Below are 12,916 nucleotides of genomic sequence, written 5' to 3' on the forward strand. Positions count from 1 at the left end.
AATTCATAAACAAAACAATACCTACAACCTTCATATACTACCCAATCTTTATGCACTATAAGGTCGATAAGAGGTGGGGGTATAAGGTCACTGGCAGTGTTCGCGGAAGATGATCTAAAAACTTCCGGTACTGGTGGACGGGGTGAGAGGGCGGACGTACCGCGGGCTAAGTGAGCTTTGTCGTGTGTTCTATCAGCATAGAAATTCCAATACGAATTGGGATGAAGTTGGGAAGTGAACTGGTTATATGTTTGGGTTCGCGTGCAAGTCGAAGAGGAAGTGGTGGAAGAAAGTGGTGATTCAGAGAGAGAGAGATAGAATAGATAGATAGATAGAGAGAGAGAGAATATATATATACATATACAAGCATACATTTTAATGTTTACTTTGCCATGGTGACATAGGTCAGATGAAATTTGTTAACACAGATTTTCTATGGCCAAATGCCCTTCTCATTGCCAATCCGCATTTCCAATAACAGCTAAAAGAATCATAGGGAAACAGAGTTTACTACTTACCACCAGAATATCTAAATATTGTTTATGATATGAAATTACAAGTTTAAATTTCTTTTGTAAACTCTTCATTAGTTCTAAGAGATAGAGCGCCTTCAAACGATATAACGTCTCAAGATCCTCAGGATCCTGTCCTTGTGTTCCAACCATACACAGAACTGCAATGAACAACAAAAAGTTTGTTTAGAAATATCAGAAAATTCATCATTGATGAGGTGTATTATAGCATTTATCCAGGGAGCCAGACATTATGTGACCATTGTATGGTGGCTGAGTAAACCACAAACATGAGGTGGCTGTGATATTATTTTTTACTTTTTTGTAAAAAAACATTTCATTCTCCCTCTTCTTGAAAATTTGCCATGCAATGAAAGCCGGTTAGAAATCCTTTTTACACATCTATATCAAAATATGCTTTCAGTTTAGCATTCTATCTTATTATTTTTCATTTTCCTATTATTTCTCCACGTGCGGTTAACACAACCCCACTATATATATATATATATATATATATATATATATATATATATATATATATATATATATATATATATACACACATACATATACATATATATAGACACACATATATATACATGTGTGTGTGTGTGTGTGCACGTTTGTCCCTCACACCACCATCTAACGGTGAATGGATATGTCTTAGATACATATATGCAAATATACAATACACACAATCATATAAACACTTACACACAAATATACATATAATCTGAAAGTATACACACATATAACTATCATACAGAAGACAGGTAGCCTACTAACATATGGTGTCAATGATAGGTAAGGGTGATTATATGTATTATTTTACACCCACTTTTCCCTGCTGACATACGTCATCAATGGAAATTCCCTATAAGTAGTTGAAAGTATCCTGTGAGAATTTCATTATTTCCAATTTTTTTTTCTTTTGATGACACTCGAAGTAGTTTTGGCCTTTCCATCAACATATTTAGCATTAAGTCAAATGGAAGTTCCACTGAAAAAAGATTTCTTTTGTTCACTGGATTGTAATTAATGGAGTAAATTTAGTTGCATAAATTCTTTCAAATAATTGCCACTGCAAAAGTATAATGGTGAAACAGTTACTAGATAACAAATCAAAATTGGGTCGGAATTGAGGAAACCTTGGATGACAAAAGGAAGAATGTGACCTTGGTTGAGTTACCATGTAGAATCTATTCTACATCATAACTTACTAGAAATAACAACTATATCTCTATCAAATCACACAGCCTTACAAACAGTGAAGGAAGGAGACATTAGATAGAAGGTGAATTATGTAGTAGTCGTACATAACACCCTTCCAAGACAGGATGGTCACATATAGAATATCTTTGAACAGAGGTCTGCTCCATCAGAGTTAAAACAACACCAATGTAAAAAAAAATGTGATAAAATATATATATAAAGCATAACAAAATTCCTACCAGTGACAACAGGACAATAATGAGGACAAAGATCAGGACTTGGGATGTTTCGGTTTTTCTGAGACAAACAATTTGGTGAATCTCTGCAACCAAGAGCAGGAAATACCTCAAGAAAAGAAACAAAAAAATTAATTTAAAAACCTGCATTGGGAAGAAAAGTATTAATATGGATTGACTCCATCTGCATATTCTGACACTGACATACAGAAATATTGTTTAGTTTATTCTTATTATTCTTCAATAACATATTTCCTAATTACAAATAATATCAGATGTATCCTGGTTCAATAATGCTACATTGTGTTCCTTTATGTGCTTTAAGAGGATACTAAAGGGTTGGTGTCAGGAACAATAGAAAACACAGCCTCAGAAAATCCAACCAACATATGTCAGTGTGGAAAACAATGATTATGCAGACTAATAACAAATAAATACATGGTATCTCTGTTTCAATTTCCTTTTAGAAAATTTACATTTTCATTTTATCAAAGACTCCATCCTTTTGTTACTTCAGCTCTGTTGAAATACACAGCCTTTGGTTTAATTAATGATCTGAGGCACTTGTTTGGAATGTGGTGTCATCAGATCCTTGGTGTCTCTCTACGCAACCAAATCTCAAACATCCGAGAACAACGCCAGCAATAACCAACCATTGAAGACCAAGTCTAGCATATCAGGCTAGTGGTTTGGCCATGTCTACAGGATGGGCACTGGAAGACTACCACACTTTTGTGGTGGTAGCAGCCCAAAGAAGACATGGGCAAAACAAACTGAAGAAGATCTGAAGTTGATCTTGAGCCATAGATCAGAAAGCATGGAATAACACCATCACCAGAGATTGTCATCCAGCAGTGTATTGGTTGAGAAGACAGCCTCCACCTCCAGCTGCCAGCTATGGATCAATTGATCATCAATCAATCAATTTTGAAAATAATGACAAATTTAGTAAACTAACTTTGTTATTATTAATTCTTTTATTCTTTTACTTGTTTCAGTTATTTGATTGTGGGTCATGCTGGAGCACTGCCTTAAAATGTTTGTTATTCAAAGAAATCAACCCCAGGACTTACTCTTTGCAAGCCAAGTACTTATTTTAGCGGTCTCTTTTGCCAAACTACTAAAAGAGGTTTGTATCATAAGAAACAGGGGCAGATTCAGGTATTAAAAGAATTGAACCTAAAATTAGAACACAATCTTTGAAAAACATCAAACAGCTGATGAGGAAGACAGAATTGTTATTTATTTTTTTTACTCTAGATTATTAATCACACAAACCTATAATCAAAGGTATTCCAGTGAGCTGTGTAACTTTCAGTTACGAACATTTAACATATGTCCTATAAGAGCGAAACACTACAAAGAAGAACAAATATAGACAATGTGTCCTTCCTTTTTTAAAATGTGGTCTGATATACATATAAAGCAAGACGGTCATGACTGGAGTGCCTTTGATCATACTGAGTCTAGGTCAAACTAGGAATAAACTGAAGGGAAAAAATATATATTTTGTTGTGTCTAGGGATGGTCATTATGTCAATATTATTAACACATGCAGTAGTTCAATTCCACTCCTTTATTATTAGTCAACTGGTTAAATATCCAAATCACTAATATATAATTTATCATGCCCCAACATGGCCATAACTAACTTAGTGGAATCAGTAAAGGTACAAATTGCAAAGTCTAACACCACATCCTGAATATTTGTTTAAAAGAAGTAAAAATGTAAAAGTGGAATTTTGGAGAGATACCTCAGCAAATCGAAAAACAGGAGAAATTCCTTGAATATCTTTGATATCAACAGTAATTTTAATGTCGCTAATAATTTTCCTAAGTTTATCACAGGCTTGGTTTACTTTAATGCTGGCTTCTTCACCTGTGCCATAATCCTCCTCTGGACTAGCTTCTTTAGGAAGAGTTAGGATGGATTCAATACAAGTTGCAGGAAATACAATAGCTTCCGGTGGAATAGAGAAGTATCTGGAAAAATTAGAAACAGAAATATGCAGAGTTACTATAAAGCAAGCAACTTAAAACAGGGAAGGATACGTTAGATACAGCAGTCTAATATATACTATACCAGGGAGGAAAAAAAGCTGCAACACCTTTGCTTATGAATCTTTGCATATGTTACAAATTAGACAGTCACTTGTGGCTAGGTTTAGTGGTAATTTAAAAGCAGAATGAGCTGTACGTCCTCCTGGGAGAATGGTGGCAACAAAGCCAGACAATGGCACAGCAACTGCAATGTCTGCTCAATCAGGAGTAACCTGGAGCTAAACAAATGGAAATAACATTCAAAACCTGACACTGAAGAAAAGCTTCTACCTTCTAAGGACTGCTTTAGCCTAATGGGTATAATAAAAAAAAAATCAATAGAACAGAAATGGATTAGTGTGTGTATATATATATATGTGTATATATATATATATATATATATATATTAGTAAAGATTTGGGAATGAAAAAAATCCCACAGAAGATACCCCTGAAAGTTTAATGAAATTTAGATACAGAATGCAGAAGTGAGTGAGTCCAGTTTTTAATAGCAAGGATGACAACTCTAGTCATGTTTCCTCGCCAGGGAAGTAAGTCCAAAAGCAACTGCTTGATCTTAGAAAAGAATTGTAGCAGGATTGCTGGTATTTACTTGCTAATAAACCATCAGCGGAGAAGATCTTAGTATTATCAAGTGTTTCCCTGGAAGCAAAAATGGTGATGAAGGTTTTGGTGCTGCTTAACTATTTGGTGTGGTGAAAATCGCTGATAGAATTAGAAGAGAAGGGAAAGGCAAAACTAGTTCAATAAACATTATGGAAATAAGCAAGTTTGTGACCCAAAGTACCATTCTTACTCAAAAGTGCCTTAACATAGCCACATATCTTCAAGGTGTCTACAAAGCAGCCATTTAATAATTAATGTCACTTGAAATGTTTATAACCAATAACTAACTCCCAAATAAACTTCATAAACATGATATCTTGTTTGTTGTACAGTGGATGTAATTTTCAGCAAAATTGATCACCAACTGATACACACTATAGAAGAAATTAAAATAGCAACTTTTAAACCAGTAGTTGTTTAGCCTCAGGTCAACCTGACCCAATAGAGCTTAGATCAAGTGTTCCATTCATGACCATCCTGTCATAACACATTTATGTTTAAATACCCAGTTCTTTTAAGAAGGTGGTACAATTTGACTTGAAAGACCATTGGCTAGTTTCAAAAAGTGATCACAGAGTAAGAAGATATACACAACCTGATCAACGCAACTAAAATAGAAATCAACAAATTCTCAGACTTATAAAGAAATAATACTAAAACTGGATATACAATAAATGTAAATTTTTTTTTTTAAATCAATAAAATTTTAAAATTGCATGAAGTTTCAACTAAAAATACCTACGTATTTAACATAAAAGAAATAATTTCATAAAAAATCATCCTTTTCTTGTACATAGTTGGTTTGTTGAGCCAAATGACAGCCTCACAAATGGTACCGTCTTTAAATTTTCTCAATTCAGATTTCCCTGACCAAAGTTCTCGGAATTCTTTAGCCTAATATTCAAAGAAAAAAACTGTTCATTTTATTTGCCTCTTTTGGGTTGAGTGTTCAAGAAACACTTTTTCAGTAAATGCACCATTGTTGTTTTAAATAAATACCCTTTTATATATGTATATCATGGTCTTTCCCATCGATAGATGGCATATGAGTTCAGCAATTTCTTGCTGAACAACCACACAGATGATTTGTTTATAGTGATCAAATGTTTGGATATGCTCCTCCACTCAATCAAATCGACATTACCTGTACAAGTGCACAATGTACTGCATAGCAGATGATGAAACAAGTGCAGTTCAATGCAAAATTAAGTGTTTTAATCAAGAACACAACGCCCAGTCTGGGAATCGAAATTAGTAATATAAGTTATTGATTCAGAGAATCATGTGGCTATCACAGGAAGCTTCTCTAATGGACTTTGCTATCAGACCACATGGCAATACAATACAGAGAAGTGTAATGCAGAGTGTCCATGCAACTGAAATCCAGAAGGTCGAACTGATAAAACTACTTCATGAGGAGTATAAAACATAAAAATTCAGGATATATGAGAGGTGAATATATTTATCCACTTGACATCCAAGGATTACAGCCATTTTACAGCCTTTTTCACATAGTAATAGATTCAATATGGAATAAATTATGCTTAAATGCTTGCATTAATATGCATACTATACATTATGCAATACAATTGCATATGCACAAATAAAGAAAGCTAGCTCATCAGAACATCATGATTACACCAATGATTCAACTCGTTGGTGTAACCATGATGTTCTGATCTGATGAGCTAGCTTTCTTTATTTGCTTTGATATGTAAATGTACAATTGTATTTTATAATGTATAACATGCCTATTTAATACAAACGCGTAAGCATAATTTATTCCATACTAAATTTATTGCTACATGAAAAAGGCTGTGAAACAGCTATAATATTAAGGATGGCAAGTGGTTAAATAAATATATACACTTCCCAAATTTTTATGGTTTGTATATATGTGGTTGGTGTTAGGAAGGGCATCCAGCTGTAGAAACTCTGCCAAATTAGATTGGAGCCTGGTGTTGCCATCCGGTTTCACCAGTCCTCAGTCAAATCGTCCAACCCATGCTAGCATGGAAAGCGGACATTAAACGATGATGATGATGATATATATATATATATTATGATCATCATTCAACATCTATCTGCCATGCTGGCATGGGTTGGATAATTGGACGGGATCAACAAGATATGAATCTAACATTTGTTTTGGTATGGTTTCCACAGTCTGGTGCCCTTCCTAGCACCAACCACTTTAAAAGATATGCTGAGTGCATATTCTCATGACACTGGCTAATACAGTTACCAAGTAACTTGCAAGACAAATAAAAAGACTCCTTGATGAAAGGGGACTGTAATAGAATTGGCGGTGGCTTTATGCCAGGTGTTGAGAGGCTAAAGTACAATAGGGCAGGCCCAGGTGTTTGCATTTATAACGGTGAGAGAGAATAACTGGCATGATGACAATGACAGTGATGACAAGGTGTCAGAGCATGCTCTCAAAATACAAGTGAGTATGAAAGAATACTAAGAATCAGGAAGAGTGGATGGATAAGTTTATTAGCCTGTGAGAGGAGAGTGACAGATAGAGGTAAAGATGAATGTAATAAAATGGAACAAGGATAAAATGTGGCTGATGATATGTATTCAATACTACATTATCATATTATTCTGTCTGGCCAGATATGACTTATTAAACCTCCTCAGAATACTTGCAGACATAATTAAATAATAACCATTCATTGAACGAATTATAATTTTTAATCCGATTATTAATACTATATTAAACATATTAACATTAACTATTGTTTTTTATGTTGATGACATTGCTGAGTAACTAACTTCAGTAATAAATATAAAACATTGCTTAAAGTGAATTTCAATAAACTTACATCTTGGTGGTCAGCTGGGGGTCCTTTCTCCATAATACTGTAGCAATGTTCCTCATCTGAACTGAGACCAAAAGTCAAACACTCTAAAGAATTGTGTGGTGGTTCTTCATTGACTGACCACTGTAGAAAAGAAAACTATTTATTAATAAATCAAAACTAGATATCAGTAACTATCAGTTATCAAAACAAAGAACAGATTTATTTAACAGATTTCTCTAAACATTGTTTGAATACCAAATGAATAACAGTGTAGACTAAAGCAGTAATCCAAATACCACACTGATATTTGGTTACAGCCCTTTATGTACTAAGTTCAAATATTAATGCCTACTTTGCCTGTCAGCTTTCAGAGATCAATAAAAAAAAAATATCTGGAGTTAAGATAAGGTAGTGCCCCAGTAAAGTCATCATCATCATCATTTAATATTTGCTTTCCATGCTGGCATGGGTTGGACAGTGTGACAGGAGCTGGCCAGCTGAAGAGCTGTCCAGGTTCCTTGTCTGTTTTGGCATGGTTTCTACAGTCGGATGCCCTTTCTAATGCCAACCATTTTACAGAGCATATTGGGTGCTTTTACACAGCACTGGCATGGGGGCTTTTATGCAGCATTAGCACGGGTGCCTTTACATGGCACCAGCACCCACAAGCCTGCAAGATTAGGATTGCTCAACTGAAGAGGGATGCAAGGGACATGCCTGTATGCAAGGACAACCATGATTTTACTTAGCCTGATGCATCTTCTCAAGCACAGCAAACCACCAGAAGTCTCGGTCCCTTGTCATCCCCTCTGTGAGGCCCAAAATCTGAAGATCCTTTCTCACCACTTCATCACACGTTTCTGGATCTACCCTATCCACACATTCCCTCCACAATTAGAGATTGACACTTCTTGATGCAGCTGTTTTCAGCAAAAAAATAATGACTGCAATACTGACATTTAGAGTAGTTAAATATGTAGCAGTTATCAACAGTAACATTTGTCACCGTCAAATTCTATAATAAATTCTGTAATAAAGTTGCACCATTCCTATGAATAAAAAAAAAATGAACTAAAGAAAATCATGAGAATGACCTTACCTTAGAGGTAACTATAGGTTTCATTTGGAGATGCCTCACTCGTTTGGATAGAATTTTATGAATGAAGTTCATTAGATTTGGAAGAACTGCTAGAACACAAGACCCACCAAAGTCTAGATTTTTCTGGGAAAATTTTGGTTTTGTAGATAATTCTTTCAGTGCATTCATATCAGTGATACTGCAAATAAATAATTACAAACACAAACTCATTTAGATTAGTGTTACAAACTGAAGAGTAGTGTATATGTGTATATATATATATATATATATATATACATATTGAGAGGTGGTATTTATTTATTTATTTATACATATTGAGAGATGGTATTTATTTATTTTAGCTGAATGCATAAAGATATTAAGTGTCACACCAATTCAAGTATTTATCAGATGGTAAAATTTTAATGGTTACTCAGATGTCCACCAGCTGGGGCAGAGATGAATAACTGGCACTATTAAGAAATATAAACCTAGCAAGCAAAGAAAAGAGAATGGTAGATAGATACTTAGTTAAGTAGGTAGATACACCATATAAACACTAGTAAAGTATTTTCACACTGTGAACTTCAGTGTCAATGTGAATACAAAATACAATATACACACAAACATCTATCAGTCACGGGCAAACTACAGCCTGAAGGACTTTCTGAATTGCACACTAATGAGATAGTTCCTTGGATTTTTTTTTTTTTTTTTTTTTGGTGTAGTCCGCTTTGTCTGATGCAATCTATTTCTTGAAAAAGGTTGCTTATGCCTTGTATACCATCATCATCATCATTTAATGTGCATGTTTCATGTTCATACGAGTTAGACAGTTTGTCAGGATCCAATGGGCTCAAAGACTGCATTGTGCTCTAGTGGCATGGTTTCTACAGTAGGATGTTCTTCCTAATGCCAACCATTTTACAGCAAGTAGTGGGTGCTTTTTACATTCCACCAGTACTAGTGAGGTCAGCATGCAGTTCACAAAACTATAATAACGTGGGGTGTGGAGGCAGTTTTATGCTAAGAGATGAAGGATTAAAATATGAGAGAAAGCAAAGTAGGTATCTTGAAGTAGAAGAGTTACATGGTTACACTTCAAAGGAGGGTGGGGAGAATGATCAGTAGGAGCTACAAAAATAATAGTAATGTCTTTGGGTGGATCCCTAAGGTACAATGTGAGCAGAAGTGAGGAGTGTGGGTGCAAGAGTATGTGGGGGAGCAAGAGGAGAGGGGATGTAAGAAACAACTGTAAAGATAAGATAATGTTGAAGAGTGGATGTAGGGAATGGTAGATAAGAAGTGGGGGATGACTAATGATGCATAGATTGGAGAAGGTAGAGGGTGGAAGGTGCTTAATCTGATTAAAGATTTGTTCAAAAAACAACTCGGACAAGATCCTGCATGTCAAACTCTTCAATAGCAGCAATTTGCCTGCACCCTTAAAAGCAAGTGAAACATGGGCTACTACAAAGAAAGAACAGTGATTGGTTATGACACAAGAGGGCTGTGGAAAAACCGAAGCTAGGAATAACATCAAAGGAGTATATACGAAACTAGGTAATTCAAGAATGGGGTGAATGATGTGATTGCAAAATGCTGAAAATACAAGTTTTGCTGAGGTAACAGGTCAACCCAAGCAGTTGTCAAGAGGTATCCAAGAGATGAGCAGAGACCTCTCAGACAACCTTCAAAAAGATGAGAGAATGACAGTCAAACGATTCAGGTCCAAATAAAAGAGAACAATGCAAAGAAGGGAAGAATGGAAATGCATTGTGACCAGCTGTGTATGAGGACATCTGATAGTTTGATCAATAAGATTTTCATTACAGACCAAATTAGAAATATTTGATCTTAGAATACATTGACAAATTACAGAGAGGGAGACACTATGTTAATTGGTTTTGCTTCGGTAATGCACCAAGGAAGCTAGAAGCCAGAGGTTCAGTCCCTACCAGATGATACTTTTATATTTCCCAGATTTCCCATTTTTGTAGTTACTAAAATTAAAACCTGTAGTCTTTAATCCTTCAACAAATTTTATGTTATTGTTTAAAAATTACGAATTGCATAAAATGATTTTAAAATATTACCAATCAAATAACAGTGTAGATAATGAATAGTAAGATAAAATTAAATATAACAAACAAAAAAAAGGTAACTTACTGAAATATCTGGTCATACCGCATGCAAAATGGAATTTTTTGAATGAAAATAGTATGGAAACAATCTCTATTTTGAGAATCCAATATTTCAAGAGTCATAGAAGCTTCATGTTGCAACTGGAGGGACACAAATTGAAAGTCAATGACAAGTTAAGAATAGTCAATTCAGCCAATACAAATACAAACCACACACACACTCAGATCCAATATATTTTCAGGTTGTATTCTGCTTCCTTCCATAATTTTATGTTAAATTAGTTTACAAAGACTAGTTTAACAATGGCCAAGTTAGTTATTTTATCAAAAGCTTCAACTATCTTTCTTCATTACTTCCAAAATTAATTGAAACTTACGGGCAATGTGCTTTGTGAGAAATATATTCAGGAAAGGTTTAACTGGGACTCAACACAATGAAACAGCAAGATTTGAACAGGTTCTAAATACTCTGAGGTGTCAAATTCAAAACCATGGAGCATTGTATCATAATCAGATTTCTGCCTCTCACATCTACTTTCACTTTCTATACTAGATTGTACATCACTGTTCAAGTCAACTCTCATTTGTAGTAACTGCCCTCCAACAAAAACACATGATGCATTACAGAGACTATGTAAAATGCAAAAAGAAATGCCTTACTTCCAAAAATGTATAAGATGATAAAGCAGCTGTAAAATTAAGAAATCCAGTGGAGTCTACAAAAGTTACATCAAAAGCTTCTATAAAACTGTCTAAAGTTGGTGCATTTTCTTGTGATTCGTGATTGTAGAAGCTGATACCATCTTTAACCCAGTCACTGTTTGCTGGAGGAGAAACAACAAAAAAGAAAATTATATATCACTACTAAATCTAATCAGTCCAAATTCAACAAAATTTCCAGCTTTTCTAAATAAAAAGATTTCTCTAAGCTAGTAAGTGAAGTTAAAGAAACAGCAGAAACCAATTTTTAAAAGAAGTTAAACATTTGAATATAACTAAGGCCACCCCACCCATCCATCCATTATTACTGAGAATGTAAATCAATATAACACAACCCTTTAGCATTTAAACTGGTCGTACCCAGCCCAAATATTCTCCCAAATATTATCCAGATCCAGCCTCCCACACCTACACTACAATATCAACCTAAAAATAAAGTATCTCATCATAGAAATTTTTAAGCTGTAAGATAATTCGTGATTAATTCAAAACAATGTGAATAGGCGCAGGAGTGGCTATGTGGTAAGTAGCTTGCTTACGAACCACATGGTTCCGGGTTCAGTCCCACTACGTGGCACCTTGGACAAGTGTCTTCTACTATAGCCTCGGGCCAACCAAAGCCTTGTGAGTGGATTTGGTAGACAGAAACTGAAAGAAGCCTGTCGTATATATATATATATATATATGTATGTATGTGTGTTTGTGTGTCTGTGATTGTCCCTCTACCATCGCTTGACAACCGAGAGAGCGATAGAATAAGTACTAGGCTTATAAAGAATAAGTTCTGGGGTCGATTTTCTCAACTAAAGGCGGTGCTCCAGCATGGCCACAGTCAAATGACTGAAACAAGTAAAAGAGTAAATAAGCATTACTTTTAGCAAAAAACCTGAATGCTAAAGGGTTACAAGCACACATATAACAGAATCAGCTGATAGCTTATTCTACCCAGAACCCTTCAGTGTTTATTGAGGAAATGCTGACCAAAAGGAAATTCATTAAACACAACGTATTCCTTTTAAAATTGGTAAGACATTTGTAAAGAGTGATTTTGGACAAAATCTTGAGCAGTTGAAGTAACTTAGAGAATTTTAACTGTAAATGATATTAGATATAAATACCAATTCAAACAGAAAATAAAAACAGGCTCAATGGTGAGGCTTGAACCTGCAAGTGATAGATATGTGGTTTAGATTCCTGTGAACGGGCATGTTGCAGTTTTAATGTCTCAGAGTAATGTTACAATGTACCAGCATACTATTGTAGTTAAGATTTACAATAGAAGATGGCACATCCATTCAAAACAGTGGAATGTGTGTGCATATATTAGGCACAGGCATGGTTGTGTAGCAAGAGATTTTAGATTCAGCCCTGTAAGTGGAACTTTGGTCAAATGTCTTCTACTACAGCCCCTGGCCAACCAAACCCTTGTGAGTGGATTTGGTAAACAGAAACTATATATATATATATATATATATATATATCTATATATATATATATAGGCGGCGAGCTGCCAGGAATGTTAGCATGCCGGGCGAAAT

At 34.9% G+C, this 12,916-nt stretch overlaps 1 protein-coding gene across 2 annotated transcripts in view; it reads right to left on the bottom strand.

The window, feature by feature from the left end:
* Positions 1-12,916, bottom strand: part of LOC106871530 (nucleolar protein 6) — a 36,409-nt gene that overhangs the window by 14,923 nt on the left and 8,570 nt on the right. For both annotated transcript variants that reach the window (XM_014918029.2, XM_014918030.2), the window contains exons 9-16: positions 11,319-11,482; positions 10,684-10,799; positions 8,536-8,713; positions 7,458-7,577; positions 5,369-5,520; positions 3,715-3,943; positions 1,964-2,069; positions 519-673 (exon numbers count right to left, since the gene is read on the bottom strand). In XM_014918029.2, the coding sequence (XP_014773515.1) occupies positions 519-673; positions 1,964-2,069; positions 3,715-3,943; positions 5,369-5,520; positions 7,458-7,577; positions 8,536-8,713; positions 10,684-10,799; positions 11,319-11,482 (1,220 nt within the window). The remainder of the gene's footprint in view (positions 1-518; positions 674-1,963; positions 2,070-3,714; positions 3,944-5,368; positions 5,521-7,457; positions 7,578-8,535; positions 8,714-10,683; positions 10,800-11,318; positions 11,483-12,916) is intronic.

Source organism: Octopus bimaculoides, chromosome 3 (genome assembly GCF_001194135.2).
Source record: "Octopus bimaculoides isolate UCB-OBI-ISO-001 chromosome 3, ASM119413v2, whole genome shotgun sequence".
Taxonomy (NCBI): domain Eukaryota; kingdom Metazoa; phylum Mollusca; class Cephalopoda; order Octopoda; family Octopodidae; genus Octopus; species Octopus bimaculoides.